Source organism: Geotrypetes seraphini, chromosome 5 (assembly GCF_902459505.1).
Source record: "Geotrypetes seraphini chromosome 5, aGeoSer1.1, whole genome shotgun sequence".
Classification (NCBI taxonomy): Eukaryota; Metazoa; Chordata; class Amphibia; order Gymnophiona; family Dermophiidae; genus Geotrypetes; species Geotrypetes seraphini.
This window is the reverse complement of record NC_047088.1, coordinates 105,896,676-105,918,362: the sequence shown is the minus strand read 5'-3', so window position 1 is coordinate 105,918,362 and position 21,687 is coordinate 105,896,676. Positions and strand designations below refer to the sequence as shown.

Below are 21,687 nucleotides of genomic sequence, written 5' to 3'. Positions count from 1 at the left end.
GCAGGCCCTTCTTGGGCCTCAGCCATGCGGCTAGGCCTCATTTGGCTGCAGCTGTATTTTCTTCTTCCCTGGCCTCTCTCTGGGCTCACCTCGTGTGAGCAGGATGGCCAGGACCATTTTTCCTTCGTTGGAATCGGACTGAGTAGCTTCGATCCCCGGTAAGTCTTCTTTCTTTCTTTCTGTTCTTCTAGCTGCGTTACCTCGGTAATGCCACCGGCTGAGTCTCAGGCATTCCAGGCATCGAGTGCAGTCGTGCCCGCCTCTACGAGACCTTCGAAGCGTGCCTCCTTTCATGGGAATACTCATCTCGAGGTTGCCCTTTATGGAGCGCACTGCTGCACCTTTATTATGTAATGTAATGTAATGTAATTTATTTCTTATATACCGCTATTATCAGTTTCATTGGTACGGTGCCGACTTCTGAACCTCGATGTGCCTCGACGTCGACTGGAGCTTCGTGCCTCGACGTCGACTGAGGCGTCTTGCCTCGACGTCGACTGAGGCTTCTTGCCTCACCGCCGCCTGAGGCCCTGTGCCTCGACGTAGGAGGCGGCTTGGTGCCTTGACGTCGTCTAAGGCTTTGTGCTTCGACTTTCTGCCTCAATGTCGACTGGGGCTTGGTGTCTCGATGTCGACTGAGGCTGGGTGTCTCGACGTCGACGGATGCTTTGTTCCTTCGACGTCGGCTGCGGCCGTGTGCTCCGCGTCACTTGACGCTTGTGCTTCGACGGCGCCTGAGGCTTGTGCCTCGACGTCGACTGAGGCTGGGGGCCTCATTGTCGGCTGGAGATCTGTGCCTCGTCGTTGCCGAGGCTTCGTGTCTCGCCGTCGACTGGAGCTTTGTGACTTGACGTCGCTTGGGGCTTTGCCCTTTGGTTGGCGGTGGCCTTGTGTCTCGATGTCGACTGTGGCTTGGTGCCGCAACGTCGCTGGGGGCTTTATATCTCGGCAGCGGCTGAGGCTTTGGGCCTCGGCGTCGACTGCGGGTTTGCGCCCCGTTATCGACGGGGGCTTAGTGTCTCGACATCGTCTGGGGCTCTGTGCCTCGGCGTCTCCGGCTCCTGTTCGAAAGGGTTCCCCGCTTTCTCTTCGGTTCATTCCGGGCAGCCGTGACGGAATCTTGTAGTATGGAGTTTGGTTGCCTGGAGGAGACTCTCTCCCTGCTCCGGCTCTATGCTCCGGCTCTATTGCTCCTGCCATGCGTTATCTCGCTTGGCGCAGAGTGTGGCTGAGGATCCGAACCTCCAGGATCATCTCGCCACTTTTACTTGCGTGAGTTCTGCGCTTCTTGAGGCCTCTCTTGCGGTGGCCACTAACCGCCTCTCAGAACACGACCGGTCCTTCGCCTATCGGGACGCCTTCAGCTGAATCCCGTCTGCCTTGGTGGTTTGGACTCCTTCTCCGGAGGGGCCCTCCGGATACCTTTCTTGTGTTCTCGGCCTCCTTCACAGCAGCCGCAATAGCTGCAGCAGCGCCGGGTTATGGTCCAGTCGCCTGCTTCGGCGACTCCTGGCCGTCTTTTTGACTATTCTCGCATAGCCTCCGGGCTGCTCTCCTTCTGAGATTCCTCCCCTCCCTTCGGGAGGGGTGTCTCCGTGTCTACGCACCGGGAGTATAGCCTCGCTTCTGTCGGTTGGGCATTCCCATCCTCCCATCTGCGTCTGGTCCAGGCCCTTCGTGACCTGCACTAGTTCTAGTCCGGGAGTGGTTCAGACTCTGCCCGCCCCAGTCTCGGGAGTCCGTCGGGGCGGACCTGGACCCAGTTTGTCTGCACTCCTTCTTGTCTCGACCTCAGGGGGTGGCCCTTGTTTGTTTATGCCGGAAGGTGGCCCCTCTGTCCTCGGTCCGCCTCCGGTCTTTTCTGCCTCGGCAGGCCGCCTGTCTGCGCTTGAGTCAGCTGGTGTCTCCGCAGTCTTCGGCCTCGGCCGAGCTGATGCTGATCCTTTTGGGGTCTCCACGGTTCATGTCCCGATGTTTGCTTGGTTTCATCTTCGTGTTCCCCGCTGGACCCGAGCATCTCAGTGGTGGCAGGATCGGGATCCCGCTTCCAAGCACATTGTGGTGCCTCCCTCCTTGACACGCTTGTTTCGTTGGTGTGCCACCTCTTCGTATCCCCGCATCAGAAGGTTCTGCCGATGGACTCCTCGGCATAGGCTTAGGGGTGCACCTCGACGGCCTTCGGACTCAGGGTCTTTGGTTGGGTGCGGGCCGTCGCAGCCGCATCAATCTGCTGGAGCTCCGGGCCATTTATAATGCCGGGGTGGATTTTCGTTATTGGTTGCAAGATTGTGGGGTCCTGGTGCGTCCCGATATCCCGGTGGCGATGTATTCTGTGACCAAGCCAGGGTGTACAGGTTCCCTGTTACTTTGCAGGGGAGCCCTTCGTCATTGGCAGGGGGCGTTACACCACTACTTATTTCTTTGGGCGGTGTATTTCCGGGGCGAGCAGCATTGTCTGGTGGACACGTTGAGTCGCCCTTCTCGGCCGCATGAATGGTCGCTCCATTCTCAGACTCTGCGGCATGTGGTTGTTCGGTGGGGAACCCCACAGGTAGTTCTGTTCGCTTCGCCCCTCACTCACTGGTTGCCTCGATATTGCTCGAGGATGTTCTCCCGGGTTCGCATCGAGGTGTATGCTTTCCTTCTCGATTGGATGGGCAGGTGCCTCTATGCGTTCCCTCCCTTTACTCTGATTCTCAGATCTTTGATGCACCTCCTGTCGGGCTGCGCCACCATGATCTTGCTGGCTTCTCTGTGGCCCTGACAGCTGTGGTTCTCCCTGCTCCTTCAGCGTGTCAGGGAGCATCTGCTTCTACCTATGTTCCCTTCTCTGCTGTCTCAGTGTTGAGGTTTCTGTTGCCTCCCAATCTGCAGTCTCTACACTTATCAGCTTGGTTCCTCGCAACGTGCCTCCATCCTTCTGTTTCTCTCAGTCGGTGGGGATATTCTCGAGGCTTCTCGTATGGGCTCCACTCGGCAATGCTTTTCCCAGAAATGCTCCTGATTTGCTGCGTGGTGTGCTGAGCACTGCATGGATCCACTCTCTGCCTCCTTCCCTTCAGTGCTGGATTTTCTGTTCCACTTGTCTCGGTCTGGTCTCAAATCGACATCTATCCGAGTCCACCTCTGTGCGATTGCTGCCTTTCCTTGGCCGCTGGATGGGAAGCTGCTCTCCGTCCATCCGACGGTTTCCCGCTTTCTGAAGGGTCTCTTCAATGTTCATCCTCCGCTCAAGCCCCCTCCGGTGGTTTGGGATCTTAGGGTGGTCCTGGCTCAATTGGTGAAACCTCCGTTTGAACCCATTGATAACGCTCTTTTGTTCTGTTTCACCTGGCGGGTGGTATTCCTGGTTGGTCTCACGTCTGTTCGTAGAGTCCGTGAGCTGCAACCTCTGGTTGCGGACCCGTCTTCTGCTGTATTTTATCAGGACGCAGTGGTCCTGCGTACTCATTACAAGTTCTTGCCCAAGAAGGTTTCGGACTTTCATCTCAATCGTTCCATTGTTCTTCCGGTCTTTTTTCCGAAGCCCCACTCTCATCCTGGCGTGGTGGCGCTTCATACGATTGACTGTAAGAGGGCGTTGGCTTTTTATCTTCAACGCACTCAGTCTCATCGGACGGTTCCTCAATTGTTTTTGTCCTTCGACCCTACTCGGGTGGGACGCCCTGTTTCCCAGCGCACCTCGTCCAACTGGTTGGCTGCTGGTTTGCTACGCTCAGGCTGGTCTCGCGCTGCATGGTCGAGTCCCGGGACATAGAGTCCGAGCGATGGCGGCTTCTGTAGCTTTCCTCAGGTCAACGCCTCTCGAGGAGATTTGCAAGACTGCCACTTGGTCTTCGGTTCATTCTTTCACCTCCCACTACTGTCTGGATACTCTGTCCAGGAGTGATGGCCGGTTTGGCCAGTCGGTTTTGCGTAATCTGTTTTCTTGAATTGCCAACTTCCCTCCGTCCCTTTTTGGTTAGCTATGAGGTCACCCACATGTGAGAATATGCTGCCTGCTTGTCCTGGGATAAAGCACAGTTACTTACCGTAATAGGTGTTATCCAGGGACAGCAGGCAGATATTCTCACAACCCGCCTGCCTCCCCAAGGTTGGCTTCTTTGCTAGCTATCTAAACTGAAGACCATGAGGAGGGGATGCGCCCTCTAGTGGATCAGGAAGGCACACACATGCGTGGTGCAGCACTAGCAAACTTGAAATCTTCAATCAAGTTTGCTTGAAAAGCTGTCCGCATCGGGGCTCCATGGATGACATCACCCACATGTGAGAATATCTGCCTGCTGTCCCTGGATAACACCTGTTACGGTAAGTAACTGTGCTTTTTCGACACCATCTTCTTTTTGCTTTTAATCAAGGTTCTAAGGCCGCAGAAGCTGCTCGCAACATTTGTGCTGTGTATATAGTGGGTGCTATAGCTGAAAGAATCGCTTGTGATTGGTATGCCAAAATTGGCTGAGCAGGAGTCCTCCACCCACAGTCTCACCAATAGAGGGTGCTGTTTTACTGTCACATTTTTCAATTGTGAGGGACAGGCAAGTTCTGCAGGACTCCAGGGAACATACCTGTCCTTAGCGACTGAAAATATTCCACCCCCTAGTGGTAGCAATGCAGCTGGAGGACACCTGCTCAGCTTAGAGGGAACACTTGAAATGTTCCAACTCCGACTCCGACTCCTCAGTTTTTTGTTCTTCTGACTCCGACTCCGGGTACTCGAAATTTCCTCCGACTCCGATTCTGACTCCACAGCCCTGGTTAGACTACTAGGATATATATTTATTTTTAAAGCCAAAAGTATCATGTCAAGGGGCCACTAAACTACCAAGGATTTTATTTTTATGTCGGAGGCAGGGGTATGTATGAATCAGGTTCGGCAGGGGTGGGTGGGCACTAGATTACCAGGCAACTAAATCTTCTATGCTGCCTCAGACCTGATGGCACATTTATCGCATTGTGGTCATGTTGTGCTCTGTCAGAAACTTATCTGCATTGCAATAGTTTAATTTAGCATACATTTTACTAGGCTGTATGCCAAAGTCTACCATACAAAGTAAATTTCTGCTAAAATTCCCTTTCTGCACTATACAGCTATTAATATGCACACACCTACCTTATAAACCATGCTGTTCTGCCTGATGTATCTTTCTGCGTCAGCCCTTTTGTGACCCAGGGTGAAGATTCACAGCAACTTCCAAGCCATAGAGGGAATTAAAACCATCACACATTTCCTTCCAAGCCATAACAGGGATTTATTATACTTTGTGAACCATGGCTGAGATCCACCTTACCTTATGACCCATAACTGGAATTGACTACACCTTCCGTACCATGCTAGGGCTTCATCACTCTTTCTGGACCTAGATGGAGATTCATAACCTCTTCCAAACCTTGATGGAGACTCATTTGTTCTATTCAAATTGAAGGCACCTTCTGAACTGTGAATGGCATTCTCTGAACATTTTGAACCATTGGAGAAATTTGCTATGTCATAAAACTGCAGCAGCAATTCTCTTCTAAACCACAGCTTTTTTTTCTTGATGTACTCCACCGCTCAAATCACAGTGAGAATGTATTTCAGCTCTAGTGGAGATCGACTATAACAAAGAGAGATGGCAAGAAAGAGAAATAAAGCATAGGGAGTACTTTACTTCCCTATGTTCCAGGGGTAGGGAACTCCGGTCCTCGAGAGCCGTATTTCAGTCGGGTTTTTAGGATTTCCCCAATGAATATGCATTGAAAGCAGTGCATGCAACTAGATCTCATGCATATTCATGAGGACCGGAGTTCCCTGCCCCTGCGTTAGACTATCAGTTATTTGGGACAGGGATATGCTAACTTTGAACTATCTGTAGTATACTAAAAGTGCTACAACATTATTATGACACTTCATTTCCTCTTCTTTCCTTCAAGGCTGTCTACAGTCGGGCTCCCACCCGTCTCCTTTCACGACTCTGGGGCCTTCTAAATACTGTGATACTGCCTTTGTGGTTGCGCAAGCCTCTCCTGGCCCTCTATGTTTGGGCTTTCTCTGTCAACATGCAGGAAGCTGAAGAAGAGGACTTGAAACAATACCGCAACCTGGGAGAGCTTTTCAGACGCCAGCTCAAGCCTTCAGTACGACCTATTGCTTCCCACAAAGTGGTAAGAAAAGCAGTAAGAAAATATCCTTATTGGGGGTGTCCATAGAAGGAAGAAGTTTAATACTAACTTAGTGCTAGTTGATAGAAAATATCTTGATAGAGGAAGAGCTTTGTTGTTACCTAGTATTAATTACAAGGCATGCTTTAGTCATGTTTTGGGTGTATTTTAGGTGAGTCCTGCAGACGGTCGCATTCTGCATTTTGGACGGGTTCGGAACTCTCAGGTGGAACAGGTGAAAGGTCTCACATACTCCCTGGAGAGTTTCTTTGGACCCCAGGACTGGAGGGATGCTGACCACAATGGAGTAAAAGGTAACAAACTTTGAAAATAGCTTAATATTCTGCACTAGGACTTTCACTAGGACTAAATCAGACTGGTATGTGTAAGGAGACAGAATCAAAGTATGTATCCAGTAGAATTCAATAGGAGTACAAATTAGTGTGTATAGTTGCATTCACTCAGAGTACAAATTATTATCCCAGGACAAGCAGGCATGATATTCTCACATGTGGGTGACGTCATCTATGGAGCCTCGATGCGGAAGCATTTTCAAGCAAACTTGATTGAAGATTTAAGTTTGCTCTGCTGCTCCACGCATGCGTGCCTTCCTGCTCCACTAGGGGGCGCATCCCCTCGTGGTCTCCAGTTCAAAATTTTCCGCTGAGCCTAGAAGTCGTGTTTTTCAGGCTCTGCCCCAACTGCCTTCTAGCACCGCGATTTTTTCTTGTTTTTTCTCGATTAAGTCGCTGTGCGCGAATTTTTTACTTTTCAACTTGATTCCTGCTTCGTTTTTGACCGACCCGGAGGCTTCCGGGTCCCCGTGGCCGCGTGGCTACTCGAGCCGCGGCCACTTTCGATTCTATGTCCCGGCCTTTGACCGGCTTTAAAAAGTGCACCCGGTGTGAGCGGCTTCTTTCCATCACAGACCCGCATCGCCGGTGCATCCTCTGCCTGGGGGCGGCTCATCCAACCGACTCCTGCCCCCAGTGCGCTACTTTCCAGAACCGGGCCCTCCGTCGAAGAAAACATAGAAACATAGAAATAGACGGCAGATAAGGGCCCACGGCCCATCTAGTCTGCCCACCTTAATGTCCCTCCCCTACCTTTGCCCTGTGAATAGATCCCATGTGCCGATCCCATTTGGCCTTAAAATCAGGCACGCTGCTGGCCTCAATCACCTGTAGTGGAAGACTATTCCAGCGATCAACCACTCTTTCAGTGAAAAAGAATTTCCTGGTGTCACCACGTAGTTTCCCGCCCCTGATTTTCAACGGATGCCCTCTTGTTGTCATGGGACCCTTGAAAAAGAAGATATCTTCCTCCGCCTCGATGCGGCCCGTAAGATACTTGAACGTCTCGATCATGTTCCCCCTCTCTCTGCGCTCCTCGAGCGAGTATAGCTGTAATTTGTCAAGCCGTTTTTCGTATGGTAGATCCTTGAGTCCCGAGACCATCCGGGTGGCCATTCTTTGCACCGACTCCAGTCTCAGCACATCCTTGCGATAATGCGGCCTCCAGAATTGCACACAGTATTCCAGGTGGGGCCTCACCATGGATCTATACAATGGCATAATGACTTCCGCCTTACGACTGACGAAACCCCTTCGTATGCAGCCCATGATTTGTCTTGCCTTGGACGAAGCCTGCTCCACTTGATTGGCAGACTTCATGTCCTCACTGACGATTACCCCCAAGTCTCGTTCTGCTACAGTTTTTGCTAGGATCTCGCCATTAAGGGTATAAGACTTGCATGGATTCTGGCTGCCCAGGTGCATAACTTTGCATTTTTTGGCATTGAAGTTTAGTTGCCATGTCCTAGACCATCGCTCCAGTAGGAGTAGGTCGTGCATCATGTTGTCGGGCACTGAATCTTCGTCTGTTGTGCATTTGCCCACTACATTACTCAGTTTGGCGTCATCGGCGAATAATGTTATTTTACCTCAAAGCCCTTCTGCCAAGTCTCTTATAAAGATGTTGAATAGGATTGGGCCCAAGACTGAGCCCTGTGGTACTCCACTAATCACCTCCGTCATTTCAGAGGGGATGCCGTTCACCACCACCCTTTGGAGCCTACCTCCAAGCCAGCTCCCAACCCATTTCGTCAATGTGTTACCTAATCCAATAGAACTCATCTTGCTCAGTAACCTGCGGTGTGGTACGCTATCGAATGCTTTGCTAAAGTCCAGGTACACGATGTCCAGGGACTCCCCAATATCCAGCTTCCCCGTTACCCAGTCAAAGAAGCTGATCAGGTTGGATTGGCAGGATCTCCTCTTAATAAATCCATGTTGTCGGGGATCCCGTAGATTCTCCTCATCCAGGATCTTATCTAATTGGCGTTTGATTAGAGTTTCCATTAGTTTGCTCACTATCGATGTTAGACTCACTGGTCTGTAGTTTGCTGTCTCCATCTTTGAGCCTTTCTTGTGGAGTGGAATGACGTTAGCCGTCCTCCAGTCCAACGGGACGCTGCCTGTACTAAGGGAGAGGTTGAAGAGCGCGGACAGTGGCTCCGCCAATACATCACTCAGCTCCCTAAGCACCCTGGGGTGCAGGTTGTCCGACCCCATTGCTTTGTTAACCTTGAGCTTTGACAGCTCACCGTAGACACTGCTGGGCGGATCTTTTCGCCCCGGACCAACCCTCTACCTCGGCCTCGAGGTCAGCCCCGGCCTCGGGCCCGGCCTGGACCTCGGCCCCAAATACCTCGGCATCGCCCCGAGACCCGAATCCGAAGCCCTCGGGACAGCAGAAAGCCTCGGCTCCGGGTAAGTCCCCTCTTCCCTCTTCAGGTTCCGTAACATCAAAGAAGCCAGCCTCGGGGACACCGTCGACGCATGGCGGAAGCCCCATGCTTACAGCCCCGGCTAAGCCCTCCAAGCCTTCGGGCCGTGCCTCCACCACACGGGAATACTCTGATACGAGGTCGCCCCCGGTGGAGTGTACCGAGGCAGTGGACATGCCTTCGATGCTGTCCGTGCCCGTCTTCCAGGACCTACTCCGAGCGATGATCTCGTCGGAGCTGTCCGCTGCAATGGCCCAGTTACAACCGGCCTCGACCTCGACCCCGCAGGTGCCAGACCAGCCTGAGCCTCGTGTCGAGCAACCTCGGGGAAAAGTGCGCAAGCTTCGCCGCATCCCATCCTCCTCGCCGAGGCACCCGAGACGCTCTCCCTCCGCAGACCGCCGCGGGGCAAAACGTCGTGCTAAAACGACAGAAACCTCGAACCGCCGTACCTCCAAGAAGGCCCGAGGTTCACCAACTCTACGAGGCCGTTCGCCTTCACCTCGTACGGGACCGCTGAGGGTGACAGAGCTATCACTCTCCAACCCACGCATCCTCCGAACTCCCCCTCGGACCGGGGTGCCGATCCGAGGGTTCGGGCTTTCACCGAGGGAGTCCGGGTCGAGGTCACCGATTCGACATCGATCGGTACCCCGAACCCCGGCATCGTCTCCGAGGGGCTCCTCGAGACACTGAAGATCGACGACCCCGGAACACTTTCACAGTGCTTCCCCGGTCTCGGAGCATGGATCGGAGCAGGAACCTCGATACTCGAGGGAAGCCTCCCCTTCCTTCTCCACCCGACGGAGGTCTCGTTCACCGACACCGCACGGGGCCTCGGGAACATCCCACCCATCTTTCTCTCGCTTTGTCCAGGACATGGGCCACGCGTTGAATTTAGACCTCCAATCCGACTCCAGATACTCTAAAGAGTACCTAGCGGAACTGGATATGCCATCACTGCCCAGAGAGTCCCTTCGCTTACCACCTAACCCGGTACTCCAACAGGCTCTCTTCAGGAACCTGGAGACCCCCTATATGGTCACAGCCGTGCCCTCCAAAATGGAGGCCAAGTACCGTACAGTACCCTTCCCGGGATTTGAACAACCACAGCTTTCCCACCAGTCGCTGTTGGTAGAATCCTCCTTAAAAAAGGCTCACCCCTCCCGGGTCTCGGCGGCGGTCCCCCCAGGCCGAGAAGGCCGAACACTGGACAAGTTCGGCAGGAGACTATATCAAAATGCGATGATGGCCTCTAGGGTGCAAAGTTACACTTTCACCTTCACATCCTACCTCAAACACCTCATTGGACTACTGAGAGCCTTTGAGACTGACCTACCGGCCCCCCGCCAAGGAGCGTTTAGTCTGCTTTTAGAGTCCCTCTCCAACCCTCCATCTATTCCACGCGGCCTACGATGGCTTCGAACTCTCCTCCAGAGAGGCAGCCTTTGCTATCGCCATGCGCTGACTGGCTTGGCTGCGCCTGGTCGACATGGACCCCAACTTACAGGACCAGTTGGCTAACCTCCCCTGCGTGGGAAAAGAACTGTTCGATGACACTATCGAGGCGGCTACAAAACGCCTCTCCGAACACGAACGCTCGTTTGCCTCCCTCGTCCGGCAAAAGCCAAAACCACCCGCGTCCAGGCCGTTTAGGGCCCCTCCGCGCCGCTACCCACAAAAGTCCACTCCTGCCTTCTCGAGGCCTCCACCCAGGCGCCCGCAAGCCCACCATCGGGCTCTGCCCAAGTCCCAACCGCCTGCGACTAACAAACCATCCCCATCCTTTTGACGGGATACGCGGAAGGGGGCGGGCCCCCTCCGCCATAGTCCCAGCCCCCCTGCCCATCGGGGGTCGTCTCAAAGCATTCTACCCGCACTGGGAACAAGTCACGTCGGACGCATGGGTCCTTGGCGTGATCTCATCAGGATACTCTCTCAACTTTCGGGCCATCCCTCCAGACAACCCTCCAAGGAATTGCACTCCCAACTGGACGCAGCTACCCCTACTCCTCTCCGAAGCTCGAGACCTGCTTCGCCTGAGAGCAGTGGAGGAGGTTCCCCCGACCAACGGGGGAAGGGCTTCTACTCCCGCTACTTCCTGATACCAAAAAAAATGGGAGACCTACGCCCAATTCTAGACTTGAGACGCCTCAACAAATTCCTGGTACGGGAAAAATTTCGGATGCTTTCCCTACCGACCCTCTACCCCCTGATCGACGAGGGCGACTGGCTCTGCTCCCTCGATCTGAAGGAGGCGTACACACATGTCCTAGTGCACCCCGCTCACCGCAAGTTCTTGCATTTTCAGGTAGGGGACTGGCACCTACAATACCGTGTCCTCCCCTTCGGCCTAGCATCATCACCTCGGGTCTTCACCAAGTGCCTCGTGGTGGTCGCAGCTACCTTACGCTCCCAGGGCCTTCAGGTATTCCCCTACCTGGACGACTGGCTGATCAAAGCCCCGTCCAGGGAAGGGGTTATCTCAGCGACCCAACAGACTATTATCTACCTACAAAGTCTGGGGTTCGAGATAAACTTCCCGAAATCCCAACTATGCCCCTCGCAGTCCCTACAGTTCATCGGGGCCACGCTGGACACGGTTCGCCTCCGCTCCTTCCTCCCCCCTCCACGCCTAGAGGCGTTAGCAAGTCTGAGTCGAAGGATCTCCCTGCTGACCTCGGTATCAGCTCGACAGATGATGACTCTCCTGGGCCACATGGCCTCCACCGTCCATGTCATACCCTTCGCCCGCCTCCATCTGAGAATCCCTCAATGGACCCTGGCCTCTCAATGGCGTCAAGACCGGGACCCGATCGACCGTCCCGTGACAGTGACTCCTTCCTTACAACGATCGCTCCGCTGGTGGGCCGACTCTTCAAATCTTTCCAAAGGTTTGCTCTTCCTCGCCCCACCTCACAGCAAGGTACTCACCACGGACTCGTCGGAGTACGCTTGGGGAGCCCATCTGGACGGCCTACGCACCCAAGGGATGTGGTCAGCAGAGGACCGTCGCTGCCACATCAACGTGCTAGAGCTTCGGGCCATCTATCTCGCAACTATAGCGTTTCAACATCTGCTCCACGACTGGGTGGTTCTCATCCGAACCGACAACCAGGTAGCAATGTACTACGTAAACAAACAAGGAGGAACAGGGTCTTGGTCCCTTTGTCAGGAAGCCCTGCGCCTCTGGAAATGGGCAATCTCCAACAACACCTTCCTTCGAGCGGTGTACATACAAGGAGAACAAAACTGTCTGGCGGACAGACTCAGCCGCCTCCTCCAGCCACACGAGTGGTCACTGCACTCTCAGACCCTACGACAGGTGTTCGAAAAGTGGGGGACGCCTCAAATAGATCTGTTTGCATCCCCCCACAATCACAAGCTGCCTCTCTTCTGCTCCCGGATACACTCCCCGGACTGACTTGAGGCCGACGCCTTCCTCCTCGACTGGGAGGGAAGGTTTCTGTACGCGTTCCCGCCGTTTCCTCTGATCCTGCGGACGCTGGTCCACCTGAAAAAGGTGAAAGCCACCCTGATCCTGATTGCTCCTCGCTGGCCACGCCAGCCTTGGTTTTCCCTTCTACTTCAACTCAGTGTCAGAGATCCACTACCTCTGCCTCGGTTTCCCTCTCTACTATCACAGGGTCAGGGTTCACTGTTACATCCCAATCTTCAATCTCTTCATCTGAATGCTTGGTTTCTTTCCCCCTGACTTCTCTCCCTGTGTCTCAATCAGTCAAGGAGATACTGGAGGCCTCTAGAAAGACCTCGACGAGAACCTGCTACTCCCAAAAGTGGACCAGATTCTCAGCCTGGTGCTCCTCTCACAGTCAGGACCCGGTGTCGATCCCCGTCCCTCTGGTCCTTGACTATTTACTTCAATTATCTCACTCTGGCCTAAAGACCAACTCCATTCGAGTACACCTCAGTGCGATTGCGGCTTTCCATCAGCCCCTGGAAGGGAAAGCCCTCTCGCTCCATCCCTTAGTCTCTCGCTTCATGAAGGGTCTTCTGAATGTCCACCCTCCTCTCAAACCTCCTCCAGTGGTTTGGGACCTTAACGTGGTCCTGGCTCAACTAATGAAACCTCCACTTGAGCCCCTAGACAAATGCCATCCAAAATTCCTCACTTGGAAGGTGATTTTCCTGCTAGCGCTCACTTCCGCTCGGCGGGTTAGTGAGCTACAGGCTCTGGTAGCGGACCCACCCTTCACTGCATTCCATGACAAGGTGGTACTCCGCACTCATCTAAAGTTCTTGCCTAAAGTAGTGTCTGATTTTCATCTCAATCAGTCCATTGTCTTGCCTGTGTTTTTTCCCAAACCCCACTCTCACCCCGGAGAAGTGGCGCTCCACACTCTTGACTGCAAGAGAGCGTTGGCCTTTTACCTCCAACGCACTCAGTCACACCGGAAAGTCCCACAACTGTATTTGTCCTTCGACCCAAACCGGTTAGGTCACCCAGTTTCCAAACGCACCTTGTCCAACTGGTTGGCCGATTGCATCTCCTTTTGCTACGCTCAGGCTGGTCTCGCGCTGCATGGTCAAGTAACGGGACACAAGGTCCGAGCGATGGCAGCCTCCGTAGCATTCCTCAGGTCCACACCTATTGAGGAAATCTGCAAGGCTGCCACGTGGTCTTCGGTTCATACTTTCACCTCCCACTACTGTCTGGACTCACTGTCCAGGAGCGATGGCCGGTTCGGCCAATCGGTATTGCGAAATCTATTTGCTTAAATTGCCAACTTCCCTCCATCCCTTTTCAATTAGCTTGGAGGTCACCCACATGTGAGAATATCATGCCTGCTTGTCCTGGGATAAAGCACAGTTACTTACCGTAACAGGTGTTATCCAGGGACAGCAGGCATATATTCTCACAACCCGCCCACCTCCCCGAGGTTGGCTTCTTTGCTAGTTAAGTGAACTGGAGACCACGAGGGGATGCGCCCCCTAGTGGAGCAGGAAGGCATGCATGCGTGGAGCAGCAGAGCAAACTTAAATCTTCAATCAAGTTTGCTTGAAAATGCTTCCGCATCGGGGCTCCGTAGATGACGTCACCCACATGTGAGAATATATGCCTGCTGTCCCTGGATAACACCTGTTACGGTAAGTAACTGTGCTGTATATGCTGTGGAATTCAGTTGGAAGATAGACCACTGTGTGAAGTGGAACTGATTGAGATGTACAGGTGAGATCTTATTCCCACAACTTTTCTAGAGTGATAATGCTTCTCTTCCTCTCCTTGTTTCATAGTTGATGATAGAGCTTTGTTCCAGAAGCAGCTGGGACTGCACAAAGGAAATCGCCTCTACCACTGCGTGATATATTTAGCACCAGGAGATTACCACAGATTCCATTCACCCACTGACTGGTACATTCATCATAGACGCCATTTCCCTGGTAAGTATAACAAGCAGTCACATTGATGGCTTCTCATGATCCCTTCCACTCTCTTTTATACTGTACATCTAAATGATTTCTTACACTCACTATCAGCCGTATTGTTTCACTGCAGGGGCTCTTATGTCAGTGAATCCTGGCATTGCTCACTGGATCACGGGGCTGTTCTGTCAGAATGAGCGGGTGGTGCTGGCTGGGGAGTGGCAGTATGGGTTTTTCTCCCTTACTGCTGTAGGAGCCACCAACGTAGGTTCCATCCGGATCTACTGTGATCAGGTGAGTATAGAACACAAGGAGATGAAAATCTCAACAAGATTCCAGCAAAATAATGGGGCAGTAGGAGATACGATGTTTTGCTTCTGAATAACTGAGTATGGCCAATAACTTACGAGATTACTTATGGACTAGGATCCTGGTTCAAGAAAGACATTTTTTTAGTAACTAACAAGATTACATTCAGACCCCAAGAAGCAGAAGAAAATCTTAAATCCAAGATTACAAATAAACCTAAGAAATTTAAACACAGAAGTTTCAAAACTTACTGCTGCTAAGGAAATGAGCTTCTGGAACCAAGTGAATTTGGGTTTAATTATTCACCTTTTCTAAATCCAGGATCAAGGTGAGTTACAATAAATAGGTACACAACTAGACTTACAGTCTAAATTAGTGGTATTCACTCCCATCCGAGGGCCATTAACAGGTCAGGCTTTCAGGATAGCCCTAATGATTATGCATGAGAGAAATTTGCAAATAATGGAGGTAATAGGCATGCAAATCTCTTTCATTGGCCCTTGAGGAATGGGAATGGATCCAAAGATCTAAGCCAGGGGTGCCCACACTTTATGGGCTTGCGAGCTACTTTTATAATGACTAAGTCAAAATGATCTACCAACAATAAAATTTAAAAAAAAACACAAAGCACACTGAAAGGCAGAGAAAATGTTAATTATTCATATTCCAGGTTTTTTCAAAGAGGTCACGGCAGATGACTCTATGCAATGTCACCTCAGTAACAAAATACAAAAATAGACAAATACACCCCCTCCCTTTTTACTAAACCACAATAGTAGGTTTTAGCACAGGGAGTTACGCTGAATGCCTCGTGCTGCTCTCAATGCTCATAGGCTCCCTGCGCTAAAAAACGCTATTGTGGTTTAGTAAAAAGGAGCCATAGTGCAAAATATAGACAGCAGATATAAATTCTCAAAACAGACACATTTTGATCACTAAATTGAAAATAAAATCATTTTTCCTACTTTTGCTGTTTGGTGATTTCATGAGTCTCTGGTTGCACTTTCTTCTTCTGACTGTGCATCCAATCTTTCTTCCTTTCTTTCAGCCTCCTGTATGTTTCCTCTCCTCCAGACCTCATTCTCTCCCCAAACTTTTTCTTTCTGTCTCCCTGTTCCCCTTCTTTCTGTCTCCCTGTCTGCCCCCTTTCTTTCTTTCTCCATGCCCTCCCCCAAGCCACTCGGTTTGCTGCCACCGCCATCGGGGAACAGCCCCCAAGCCACCGCCGTCCCAAGCTTTCCCTGCAGAAGCGTCGCGCTGACCAGCATTCCGCTCCCTGACGTCAATTCTGACTTAGGAGAGGAAGTTCCAGGCCAACAAGGCATTTCTCCTCATTCCATCCAGCCTGAGCCCCATCTCTCCTTGATCCAGCATTTCCCTTCTGTGTCTGTCAGAATTACCATTCCACCTATTTTCCAGCATCACCCTTCTTTGTGTCCATCTCACCTATATCCCTATCTCACCACTTTTTCAGAATCATTTGTCTCTGTCCTTGTCTTTACCCCATGTTCACCATTTGCCCTTTCAATGTCTTTATCTCCCCCCCCACACACACACACACTTTTTCAGCATTACTTCTATGTCTCTATTTCACCTCCTCTTCATGTCCCCTCTGTATCTCTATCCTTATTCAGTAGGTCCTGCTTACTCTTTCTCTTCTTTGTGTCACTTTCTCCATTTTCAGCTTTCCCCCCTTTTCCTTTGTTAATGCACCCTATATCCAGAATCTTTCCACCCTCCCTCCACTCCGGCCCAGCCCAGTATGAAATATTTCCTTTTGTTTCCCTCCCCTCTCTCTTTCTCTCTCTCTTCTGCTCCCTCACCCACGAGTCCTGCCAGGGCCGCCATCAGGGCAGTACTACCAGTCCTGCATTCAGGGGCCCGGAGCTGACAGGGGGCCCGGGATCCCCCAGGGACCTAGGCAGTGTTCTAAGGCAGGGGCGCCAGTAGCTCGCCAAGGCAAAGTGAGTCGATCACCCAGGACTCACTTTGTCTTGGCGATCTAATCTATCGGGCCAATCAGTCTTCCTCTCCCCGACGTCAATTCTGCAGTCGGAGAGGAAGTTCGGGACAGCCAATCACTGCCTGGCTGGGCGGAACTTCCTCTCCGACGGCAGAATTGACGTCGGGGAGAGGAAGACTGATCGGCCCGAAGCAGGGAGAGCATGCATCGGCGTCGGCTTTGGGGCCTGTTATCCATTGGTGGGTCCTGTTCCCCGATGGCAGCGGCAGTGGCAGTGGCTTGGGGAACGGCAGGGAGAAAGAAAGAAAGGGGGCAGGCAGGGAAACAGAAGGAAAGAAGAGAAACAGAAAAAAAGAAAGGTCAGGGAGAGAGGAAGAAAAAGTTGGGGGAGTGAATGAGGTCTGGAGGAGAGGAAGCATACAGGCTGAAAGAAGGGAAGAAAGATTGGATGCACAGTCAGAAGATGAAAGTGCAACCAGAGACTCATGAAATCACCAGACAAGGTAGGAAAAATGATTTTATTTTAAATTTAGCAAAGTGGAGGCAGTATTACCACAGTTTTCAAAGGAATTTGCCCAAATAACTTAATAGTTAACTGGGTAAATTCCCAGAGATGAAAACTTCCCTTCACTTACTATGCACAGTTCTGAATTTATATCTGCTGTCTATATTTTACAATATGGTCCCCTTTTACTAAACCGCAATAGTGGTTTTTAGCGCAGGGAGCCTATGAGCATCAAGAGCAGCGCTGGGCATTCAGCACAGCTCCCTGCGCTAAAAACTGCTAAGAACTATCAGTGCCATGCCCACATACTGTTATTAACCAGATAGGACTGCTATTTATACAATCCTATTTGCACAGTTAGCTATGTGGGTGCCAGCACTGAATACCATTGGTATCTGCATAACTCCAGGTTCCATCCAGACTCCACCCTTAGAGTGCTACACTGGCATTGTCTAGTTACATGTTGCTGAATATCCTCTACTGATCTGCTCAGCATGATTTAATCAGGCAGGAAGGATCATTTCCTGACCAGTTAAAATCATTTTGGAATATTGAGTCCATAGAAGACATGGGCAGATCAATATAACTTATTTCACTCAGTATTTGGGCAGGTCTACTGTACTGTCGCAGTGTCACAATGTATGGCTCTTTTTCTTCCTTCCTCTATCACTAATGATTCTTTGTGTCTGTTGTATTCATGCTCGAATTCTGATATGGTTGAGACTTTTACCACCTTTGCTATAAGTTGGTTTTGGATGTCCAATACTCTCTGAATTAAAAAAAAAAAAATCTCGTACATCTTTTCAGCCTACATCCCTTAAGAATCATGAGATCCCTTTGTGTTTATGCTTTATAGGCACATTTTGCTTAAGAGATAGCAGCTGCTAAGGAAGGTCCATCTGTCTGTTAGTCTGTGCACAAATAAACAAAGTAGAGCAGTGGGAAAAGTGAAGAGCCAGCAGAAATCCACTGGTTGACTGCAGAAGAGACCAAGCAGCAGCACAGAAGAACTGAAAGGAGTCCACCAGTTCCACCAACAAGGAGAGAACATAAGAACATAAGACGTTGCCTCCACTGGGTCAGACCAGAGGTCCATCGCGCCCAGCAGTCCGCTCCCGCAGCGGCCCATCAGGCCTATGGCCTGTGAAGTGGTCCCTGACTATTCCTATAACCTACCTCTACTTCTATCTGTACCCCTCAATTCCCCTATCCTTAAGGAACCTATCTAAACCTTCCTTGAACCCCTGTAGTGTGCTCTGGCTTATCACAATCTCTGGAAGTGCGTTCCATGTGTCCACCACCCTCTGGGTAAAAAAGAACTTCCTAGCGTTTGTTCTAAACCTGTCCCCTTTCAATTTCTCCAAGTGCCCCCTTGTACTTGTAGTTCCCCACAGTCTGAAGAATCTGTCCCTGTCTACCTGCAGCAGCAGGAGGCTATTAAACTCTATGAAGGGAGCAAGGCTCAGGCAACTGGTGTTGGAACCAACAAGGGATCAGGCAATACTGGACCTGATACTTACCAATGGAGAAAGTGTCACAGAGGTCTCGGTGGGCAACACATTGGCCTCCAGTGACCACAACATGGTATGGTTCAATCTCAGGAAAGGTTTCACTAAATCTACCACACTGACCAAGGTCCTCAAATTCAAGGACACAAACTTCAAAGAAATGGGAGACTTCGTTCACCAGGCGCTACAAAGCCAAGCAGAAACTGATAACGTGGAAGAAATGTGGTCGACTTTGAAAGCCACCATACAAGAGGCATCAAACCGCTATGTTAAATCAGTAAGTAAACGGCGAAGGAACAATAAGCCACAGTGGTTCTCTGCGGAGATTTCGGACCTCATCAAGGAGAAGAAAAAAGCATTCATCTCTTACAAGCAATCAGGGAAACAGGACTCTAGGGAAGTCTATCTGGCCAAGTCAAAAGCTGTCAAAACAGCAGTTAGGGAGGCCAAATTCCGCATGGAGGAGTCTCTAGAGAAGAACATCCAGAAAGGAGATAAATCCTTCTTCAGGAATATCAGTGACAGAAATAAGAACTCAGGCGGGATAGTACGTCTTAGGAAACCAGACGGAGACTATGTAGAAGCGGACTCGGAAAAAGCCCAACTGTTAAATGAATACTTCTGCTAAGTCTTCACCCGTGAGGCACCAGGACTCGGCCCTCAGCTACAGACAAGGGTTGACGCAGATGACCCAAATAGTAATTTCAAGTTTACAACCAGTGGTGTCTACTGCGAGCTGTCAAAGCTTAAGGTTAACAAGGCAATGGGGCCTGACAACCTACACCCCAGGGTGCTCAGGGAGTTGTGTGATGTCTTGGCAGAACCGCTATCTGCGCTCTTCAATCTCTCCCTTAGTAAGGATAGCGTCCCGTTGGACTGGAAGACGGCTAACGTCATTCCACTCCACAAGAAAGGCTCCAAGATGGAGACAGCAAACTACAGACCGGTGAGTCTTACATCAATAGTGTGCAAACTAATGGAAACTCTAATCAAACGCCAATTGGATACGATCCTGAATGAGGAGAATCTACGGGATCCCCGTCAACATGGATTTACTAAGGGGAGATCCTGCCAATCCAACCTGATCAGCTTCTTTGACTGGGTGACGAGGAAGCTGGATGTTGGGGAGTCCCTGGACATCATGTACCTGGACTTCAGTAAAGCATTCGATAGCATACCACACCGCAGGTTGCTGAGCAACATGAGTTCAATGGGATTGGGCGACACATTGACGAAATGGGTTGGGAACTGGCTTGGAGGTAGGCTTCAGAGGGTAGTGGTGAACGGCACCCCCTCCGAAATGACGGAGGTAATCAGTGGAGTGCCGCAGTGCTCGGTCCTGGGCCCGATCCTATTCAACATCTTTATAACAGACTTGGCAGAAGGGCTGCGAGGTAAAATAACATTATTCGCCGATGACGCTAAACTAATCAATGTAGTGGGCAAAAGCACAACAGACATAAATTCAATGTCCGACAACATGATGCACGACCTACTCCTACTGGAGCACTGGTCTAAGTCCTGGCAACTTAGCTTCAATGCCAAAAAATGCAAAGTCATGCACCTGGGCAGCCAAAATCCATGCAAGACTTACACCCTTAATGGCGAGATCCTAACAAGAACTGAAGCAGAACGAGACTTGGGGGTGATCGTCAGTGAGAACATGAGGACTGCCAATCAAGTGGAGCAAGCTTCATCCAAGGCAAGGCAAATCATAGGTTGCATACGCAGGAGTTTCGTCAGCCGTAAGCCTGAAGTCATTATGCCATTGTATAGATCCATGGTGAGGCCCCACCTGAAATACTGTGCGCAATTCTGGAGGCCGCATTACCGTAAGGATGTGCTGAGACTGGAGTCGGTCCAGAGAATGGCCACCCGGATGGTCTCGGGACTCAAGGATCTCCCGTACGAGGAACGGCTGGATAAGTTGCAGCTGTATTCACTCGAGGAACGCAGAGAGAGGGGTGACATGATCGAGACATTTAAGTATCTCACGGGCCGCATCGAGGTGGAAGAAGATATCTTCTTTTTCAAGGGTCCCGCGGCAACAAGGGGGCATCCATGGAAAATCAGGGGCAGGAAACTGCATGGGGACACCAGGAAATTCTTTTTCATTGAAAGGGTGGTTGATCGCTGGAATAGTCTTCCACTTCAGGTTATTGAGGCCAGCAGCGTGCCTGATTTTAAGGCTAAATGGGATAGACACGTGGGATCTATTCACAGAGAAAGGTAGGGGAGAGTCATTGGGGTGGGCAGACTAGATGGGCCGTGGCCCTTATCTGCCGTCTATTTCTATGTTACCTTCTCTATGCCCTTCAGGATTTTGAAGGTTTCTATCATGTCTCCTCTAAGTCTCCGCTTCTCCAGGGAGAATAGCCCCAGCATTTTCAACCTGTCAGCGTATGAAAAGTTTTCCATACATTTTATCAGTTTAGTCGCTCTTTTCTGGACTCCTTCAAGTACTGCCATGTCCTTCTTGAGGTACGGCGACCAGTATTGGACACAGTACTCCAGATGTGGGCGCACCATTGCACGATACAGCGGCAGGATGACTTCCTTCATCCTGGTCGTGATACCCTTTTTAATGATACCCAACATTCTGTTTGCTTTCTTTGAGGCTGTCGCACACTGTGCTGATGCTTTCAATGTTGTGTCCACCATCACCCCCAGGTCTCTTTCAAGGTTACTTACCCCTAGCAATGATCTCCCCATTTTATAGCTGAACATCGGGTTCTTTTTCCCTAAGTGCAGAGAGAGAGAAGCAGTGAGTTTCAAGAGCCAGCAGGAGGCTCCAGGCCCCACTAGCAGAGCTATGTGCTGAAATGTTGGTAGGATTCCCAGGTCCCACTGACAGAAAGGAGGGAACAGAGCTGCCACGGGGGCTCCATTTTGGAGAGGTAGATTTTAGGACATGCCCCAGTCCCACCCACTCTACCTCCTGGCTCCACCCCTGGCACAACTCAGTTCCACAGCCATGGAACCAACAAGCTTGCCCCCCACACCCCAGAAGCAGGAGATGTCTTAATAAAATGCTATCTTCTGCTGCTGCAGATCCGGTCTAGAGATATGAGCTGTGAGATTTTGAAGCAGG

General features: G+C 51.1%; 1 protein-coding gene across 5 annotated transcripts in view; it reads left to right on the top strand.

Moving 5' to 3' along the window:
* Positions 1-21,687, top strand: part of LOC117361593 (phosphatidylserine decarboxylase proenzyme, mitochondrial-like) — an 88,583-nt gene that overhangs the window by 61,834 nt on the left and 5,062 nt on the right. For all 5 annotated transcript variants that reach the window (XM_033947149.1, XM_033947151.1, XM_033947150.1 and 2 more), the window contains 4 exons: positions 5,911-6,141; positions 6,311-6,452; positions 14,183-14,329; positions 14,445-14,605. In XM_033947149.1, coding sequence (XP_033803040.1) covers positions 5,911-6,141; positions 6,311-6,452; positions 14,183-14,329; positions 14,445-14,605 — 681 coding nt within the window. The remainder of the gene's footprint in view (positions 1-5,910; positions 6,142-6,310; positions 6,453-14,182; positions 14,330-14,444; positions 14,606-21,687) is intronic.